This window comes from Triticum aestivum, chromosome 7B (genome assembly GCF_018294505.1).
Source record: "Triticum aestivum cultivar Chinese Spring chromosome 7B, IWGSC CS RefSeq v2.1, whole genome shotgun sequence".
Lineage (NCBI taxonomy): Eukaryota > Viridiplantae > Streptophyta > Magnoliopsida > Poales > Poaceae > Triticum > Triticum aestivum.
Genome location: NC_057813.1, coordinates 618,323,505 through 618,331,213, shown reverse-complemented (window position 1 = coordinate 618,331,213; position 7,709 = coordinate 618,323,505). Strand labels below are relative to the sequence as shown.

The 7,709-nt window shown below is 42.9% G+C and overlaps 1 protein-coding gene across 1 annotated transcript; it reads left to right on the top strand.

Annotated features, from left to right (window-relative positions):
- Positions 1-52: 52 nt before the first annotated feature.
- Positions 53-3,685, top strand: LOC123160553 (carbonic anhydrase, chloroplastic). The gene is made up of 4 exons (XM_044578360.1): positions 53-95; positions 2,427-2,683; positions 2,762-2,867; positions 3,272-3,685. Exons 2-4 carry the CDS (start codon positions 2,430-2,432, stop codon positions 3,404-3,406), a joined length of 495 nt encoding a protein of 164 aa, XP_044434295.1. The 5' UTR covers positions 53-95; positions 2,427-2,429; the 3' UTR covers positions 3,407-3,685.
- The last annotated feature ends 4,024 nt before the right edge of the window (positions 3,686-7,709 follow it).

Below are 7,709 nucleotides of genomic sequence, written 5' to 3'. Positions count from 1 at the left end.
TTTTTTTTTTCTTCAGCTGATTATTTCTCTGGCCGGGCTGTGGCAGCAAGAAGCCGGATCTCTTCGAGCCCCTCAAGGACAACCAGGAACCCACGGTATGACTGTGCCCACCAACATTTCTCTTTACAGCCATAAATTGTCTCTGGCTAGCTAGCTATTACCAACTCTGGTTACTTCTTCTGCAATTGGTTGATTAGCTTGTTGAGTTGGTCGGGAAGCATGGCCAACAATAGTGTGTTCACTCTAGATTTGGTGATTCTCTCTTACTGCTATTTCCCCTACCGAGCAGTACCTGCTCAGTCGTTCTGGTAGTAGAACAATGTTGCTAGCCATTCGAGGTACAAACCCGGGATACACTTTGAGTCTCTGGCTATGGGGGTGGGGTGCTTGTAGCATTTCCTATTACCGTCAAAGTGGATATAAAAATGGAAACGACCACTTGTCCTAATTACACGTGGTAACCGTAAAAGGGGGCCCATTGCCGGCCACTTGATACTAGGTAATCTGCTAAACCAACTACCAAGGTAGGCACCGGGTAATCTTCCATTGGATTGGTAACGACTCACATGTGCAGTACCATGATATATGATTTGGCTTATTCATATGTGGCCGTCCCTGTCTCTTTTGTGGTCTTGTGGACGATGGAATATGATTCTTTTCCCCTTTGAGGAGTGCCCCCCCTTTCTGTTATGTACTCCCTCCGTTTCAAAATAAGTGTCTCAACCTTAATACAACTTTGTACTAAAATTAATATAAAGTTGATACACTTATTTTGAGACAAAGGGAGTATTATACAGAGGACTAGCAGTTAGGATATACTGTAGTACATGATGTATTATGAGTAGATCGAAACCCGACGAAAACCTATGGAAATCATAATAATTTACTAGGGTAAGAGTTCCAAGCATAACATGACTGAGCAGTGACGTGAGAGCATCTTTGTAACACCCCAGCCACGGTCATCTGGTTTGTGACTATCACCTCGGATTTAGACTGAGCCCACATACCAACATAAATCCGAGCCCACATACCAACATTAGCTTTTCTGTTCACTTTGTGCTTTCAGAAAAAAGGTGCACATTGTTAATCATTCTGACATAATACGAATGATATACTATTCATAAGAAAAGGTGCACCTTCCTTCTCGTAAGCTCATCTCCGAAGAACCTACTGGTTAAGCGTGATTGGGATGGGGTAACTTATGGCGTCCTAGTTTAGGGCTCATTCAGTTTGGAGAAAATCAAAACGTAGCAATTAGGAGTAGTATAGGAATTTGATAGGATGGCACTTGCCATCTTAAGGAATTGACATGCCTCATTCCTCCGTGCAAAATGAGCTTTGTGTGGATATGTGTAGTTTCCTAAAAAAGCATAGGAAATGAGTAGTATTCATATGAAATTCCTGTACGCATTTTCTACAAACCGAATGCATATATAGGAAATTTTCCTCCGAAATTCTTGTTCCTGCGAAAATCCTCCAACCCGAATGAGGCCTTAATAGGAATGATAGACTACTTATATCAGTAATGTGCACCTTTTTTCCAGAAGCTCGTCTCCAATGAATCTATAAATTAGGCCTGCTTGGGTGTTATGGTAATTTGACAATGAGCGACTGGCCAGGAAGTGGGGCAGAAGGGGATTTTTCTCATTTGCATTGGCCATACCGTGCGGGGTGGAAAAAGGCGGCGAACATATGGTTCTAAGAGGCTTCATCCAACAGCCCTGCTGCGACCATTCCGGCTGCTTTCAACCGACGCAGAGTGCTGCCCAATTTGGTTTGGATGGGCGATGAAAGAACCTTGCCGCTACTTACTTTGCATGTCTTTCTTTCTCCTCGCGTCTATATTCTTCTGTTCCTTGTCACAAAAGCAAAATTTAGTTTCTCCCGCAAGACAGAATAGAAAGTGGTCCGAGATAGAATGTCGAAAGTGGCAGCCATGAGCGGAAAGCTATGCCAGAAATTCCTATTCCACCTATCATTGCACTTATGGTAAGGGGTTTATATCCCGCTTTACGTAGCATTTTTTCTATGGGCAGAAAAGAGAAAATTTAAAAAAAAACTCTGATGCAAGAGCTTGGCTCTATGGGTGCTCCTTGACAAATGTAATAAATACAATGAAAGATAAAGAGATAATGTTTGAAAAAGTGCTAGTTAAAGTCAACCTTATAGACTATGTCAATATATGAGTGACTATAGATGATGCCTGTAAATGACATGGTAGCTGTATATAGCCATCAACTGGCTATATTGTTAGCCAAGCTCTTAGGATATCAGCACATGAAAATTTTCTTTCTTTATATCACCAGGCTGACTAATATGGCCAAGCCATAATGAATAGCATCTCTGCTTATCACCAGCAACTATCAAGTGTTGGAGTTTGAAAGAAAACTGTAAAATGTTTTCAACTAAAAATATTTGTTTTGCAGTACATGTTGTTCGCATGCGCCGACTCGCGTGTGTGCCCATCAGTCACCCTGGGCCTGGAACCTGGCGAGGCCTTCACCGTTCGCAACATCGGTGCCATGGTCCCATGCTACTGCAAGAACAAGCACACCGGTGTTGGATCAGCCATCGAATATGCCGTCTGCGCCCTCAAGGTTAAGGTCATCGTGGTGATTGGCCATAGCCGCTGTGGTGGTATCAAGGCCCTCCTCTCGCTCAAGGATGGGGAAGACGACTCCTTGTAAGTACATAGCTTGGATCTGAATGATAATTTTCTTGGTCTGTTTCTCACCGAAGTTGTTTGGTTGGTTGGTATTAGCCACTTCGTTGAGGACTGGGTCAGGATCGGGTTCTCGGCCAAGAAGAAGGTGAAGGACGAGTGTTGTGACCTGCCTTTCGAGGACCAATGTGCCGTCTTGGAAAAGGTTCGTTGACACCATTGGCCATTTTCCATTTTATGCTACTTTACTTGCTTATGTAGTACTGTACTCACTTACTTTCTTTTTACTCTGCATATAAGCTTTGTGTTGAGTCAAAAAAATTATAGTCCGACCAAGCGTGTAGGAAAAAGTATTGACATTAACATTATCAAATCAATATCATTAGATGCATTAAGTAATTAATTTCATATTGTACATCCTAAGTATTGTTGATGTTGTAAATTTGGTCAAACTTCATAAAATACATAAATCTTACATGTGAAAGAAAAATCGACGGAGGGAGTAGTATTTATAGCAGCTAGCTTGTAATGTATGCTAATATTTTTGCATGTGAATGAATGGATTAACTCCCTGAGCGAGAGATCTCTCTTAATCGTTTTCATCCATAGGAGGCCGTCAACGTGTCCCTCCAGAACCTCAGCACTTACCCGTTCGTCAAGGAGGGTGTGGCAAACGGAACCCTCAAGCTGATCGGCGGCCACTACGACTTCGTCTCAGGAAAGTTTGACACATGGGAGCTGTAAATCAATCTTCCCTCCCATTGCTCAAACCCGAAATATATATACATATGTACGTATATCAAGATATATCGATCCATCGATATGAATGCCATGGAGTACCTATTCGTTATTTTCCAGTAGTGAATGCCCGATGGCTTGGTGTCAATTTTTGTAATAAGCGATAGTATTTTCCGATGCATAATTATTGTACTACTATGTGATGCATAATTTGATCGTCGCATGATCAAAATACATCAGACATTATTCTAATCATATTCTTCATCAAGAGTTTACCTTTCGATTTTTTGGCTTTGTTTTCCCTTGACACTGACAAATTGTTGTTTGCCACTCCATTGCTACTCTTTTTATCACTATTAATTTAAACCAGTGATTGTACTCTCTTCGCCTTTCCGTGCTACCCAGGTCTTTCTACACAACAGTCCTTCTCCTTTATTTATACAAGGCATTCATTCATTCCACTGCCAAGATTACTAGATGAGGAGATTGAGCTTTATCTCTTTTTGTGAACTCATTGCATATACCCAACTCGGGACGAAAGACATCTGGACAAGACAATGTGTAACTACGGTGCTCCCGAGAGAACCAAGTAACAATATGCTATTTATTGCCATCATTTGCCTCTTATATGGAAAGAGACGCGGTGCGATTGCACGCACCGCCATCTTACACTCATGGTGGTGCACTGATGGCTAATCATATGGTGGGTTGTCAGTGTAGATCAATGAAAATTTAGATGTGAATGCTCACCGTTGTTTCCCGTTGATAGTTATGGTGAGCCATTCCTTTGCCTCCCTTGCTTCATACATTGTGGTCCTCACTGACCTCGTCATGTGACCCGCGGTTTGCACCTAGCACTCTTCCATCTCAACGACCACCTTTTTTATGGTCCGACGCATGGTGAAGAAGAAGAGATTTTTTTTTTGCAGGGACAAAGAAGAGAAATTTGGTCTGCATAGCGAGCTAGATCATAACTACGAAACTAAGAGTTTCATAATATTTTGTAGCCCAAATTGTTATCTGATTCTCAATCTGTTTTTGTCGTTGGCTTCGTACTCGGCCAACCAACCAACTCGGGGCAAGCGGTTGGTGCTCAACACTATGGACATGCCTATCCCTGAGAGGGTTTCTACTGCCTTGAGTTCGAAGACAACGAAGAGGAGGGCTTGGAGGTTCCAAATCGCGAATGTGATTATCATTTCCGTGGATCCTGGCCTTCTTTTGGTTCGAAACCTTGAGGAAGAGTTCAAGCATCTAGACGGGGGGCGACTAGGAAATGCAAGTCCGTCAACTATCCGAATTAGACAATTCAGCGGTGCTCCCATCTCAATAAGCTTTGTGTATGTCACCCACGGTGGAAGATTATCTCTCTTCCTCAAAACCATTGTGGCCACAATCTGGTGCTCCTTTTGGGAGATAGATCCCTTCAAGAAAATGTAGGTGGTGCTGGTTGGTCTCTCCGGGGTGCCTAAAAAGCATCGCCATGTTGACCAACTCATAGCATAGACTGCCATGATCGTGCGTGCCATTATGTTGGATGGACGATACCGACAGCGGCCACCATGCCAGATTGTTGCAGATGCTTTCTTTTCTTATTACTCAATAATGAAGTTGTGGGAGATAAGGATGAATGAGAGAGATGCAAGTATCCTTTTGCAAAATTGTCATAGTTTACTTTCTATCTGTTAGATAAAGATCGGACGGTCTATATTGAAAGATTGCAGGTCATCACCAACTTAGTTTTTTTATAAGAGTAGAGATATAGATACGGTCCACGAGGGAATCAAGCATATATGTCTCGCACAGCGCGAGAGCTATATCTAGCTTATAGTGAGATAGAAGCTCCCCTCGCTTGAAGTATTTTCTCTGCGCATAGTTATTGGGCCGGCCCATTACTTGTCCTCGCTTCTAACTTGTTCGTTATATTGGTTCGATCGATGTACTGGTTCGATTGTTCGCTCGCTGCTTGTAGTCCGGTTTTCTTCTGTTCTTTTTATTTTTTTTCCTTTTTATTTTTGGTTTTCTTTGTTTTTTTACTGTTTTCTTCCTTTTTGTTTGTTTCATACCCATTTTTCTTTGTTTTGCATGTTTTCTTTTTTTCTTTTTCTATTTGCATCGGTTTTTCTCTGGTTTTCTTGTTTTGTTTTTCCTTTTCTTTCTTTTTGTTTTCTTTTGTTTATTCCTCCTTTTCTTTTCTCACTGTTTTTTCTCTAGTTTTCTTGTGAACTTTCTTGTTACCTCTAATTTTTTGGTTTTCTTTGTTTCTTTGTCAGTGCTCACTCCTTTCATTGGTTATCTTCGGTTTCTTTCTTTTTTTCATTTTCTTGCCCATGGTTTAGATTTCACCAGGTCCAGTGATTTTTACTCCACAACAGCAGTGGGCAGTAGCGGAGCTTGACCAGTTTCTTGGTTTTTTTTTGGGTGGGGGATGAGCTAGTTGGGGGAAGGGCGCAAACATGCAAATTTTCACAATCTCAGCTCTCTCCCTAAAATATTTATGCCTGCATGTGCTAATCCTGGCAGTGGGTGAGATGTGCTTTGAAGCTACCAGCGTATGGATGAAAATGCAAAATATATCAAATACTCTCGTCTGGTCATGTGCTGCTGTTCATCCCCCCAAGCCTGGAATTGCACGATCTGCTGCATGTTCGTCCACCTAGCTGCTCTTTTCGCTAAATTCAAATTGCAGCGACCGTCCCATCGATTTTTTCCGTGCTGAAAATACGCATTGCTATTTGTCAATGTAGCATGATTGTTGTAATCATTCGTCTTAGCATTGGTCCATGGTCTGTTTTCCTGATGGATTATGCATAACATCACAGTGTTATTGTATTGCGTTTTACTAGTACAAAGTCTGTTGATGTTTGGCATTCGGTTTGTCTATCTACTGACAAGGGGACCAAATCAGTGACAGAAGAAAGAAAATTTGGTCGCCTGGCAATGAGTTTTGTATATCTGTGACTTTGCTAGGTGAATAACTCTGATCTTTATGCGCACGTCACTTCACTACTGTATATCCAAGCTGAGGGCGTACAGAGTCCTTGCGGCTCTCGTGACAACCCCCACACTGTTGTGCTACTCACCCATTGCTAACCAATCTACTCACTCACTGGTCTTGGTATGGTTGTTGGATGAATATCCAGTGGTTGTTTCACTCACAAACTTGTATGTGTCTCGAGCTGATGTCGGTGTTCTCCTTTTATATACTTTCTCTCCACCCGCTCTATCGGCAAGTACTATAGCTACTTTACTGTGAGTTTGCATATGCATATATATATATATATACACAACAACCGCTTGTAGGTATGCACTCAGTTCCGTCAAATAGGTCGAGTTGTCGATACATCACCAAGATGAGTACAATATTATTCTTCTATTTGTTGCTTTATTCGTTCTCCACTGCACTCATTAGTCCAACAATTTGCCATGGAAGGTATCAGGATGCACAAAGGTGCTCATAGTAACGATCTCCGAGATCCAACAAAAGTGGTGCTTGTTAGCAGTAATCTTAAGATAACTAGTTTTAGGTAAGTTCTACATAGATGCAACCTACCTGGCTGCCGTGCAGTAGTACGTGTGGGTTGTGTACTAGATCGTGTCCGGCTTGTAATTAGCTTGCCGAGTCGTCATAGTACTTTCCCGTATGAGCGTTGGAGTCTAGTCCGGTTTGGACTCAAAGCAAGTATGTCTACGTCAGTCTGGTCCTGCGTATATTTATATGCAGCACGTCGGCAGTTTTGTAACACCGGGAGAAAAAGAGAAAAAGAAATAAAGAAAAGAGAGGCACGACACGTGCCTTTGGCAAAACTTTTTGCGTGTGCGTGTTCATCGTGATTTGATGTGATCGATCCTGTGGACGAAATTCCAACAATTGGTACCAGAGCAAGGTTCGGATTTGAAGCCGTGCTTGCCCCGGGGTGGCGACCTGACTAGCGCCTCGGCGCGGGTGATATTGTCGCTGGGTGCTGCAGCAATGAGGAGGATCGGGAGATTGTAGTTCGGCGGAGCGACATGGAGAAAGACGGCGGGATGTCATCGGCAAGGCGGTGGATGGAGATCCTTAACGGGAGCGGTGGTGCCGTGGTGCGGTGTCGGAAAGTCGTCAAGATCGTCGTTCACGGGAGTTTGATGAGTCAAGGAGTCGTGCGAGTCAACACGTCTCGGTCGGTCAGTCATCGGTTGTCGCCGTATCAGTGTCGTCATGTCCAAGTGCTCGTCTTTGTGGGAGGCGTTGAAGATGAAGCGCATCCAGGTCGTCTATGTGTCTCGACGAGAGGATCAAGTTCAACTATGTGGGGGTGGTAAACCA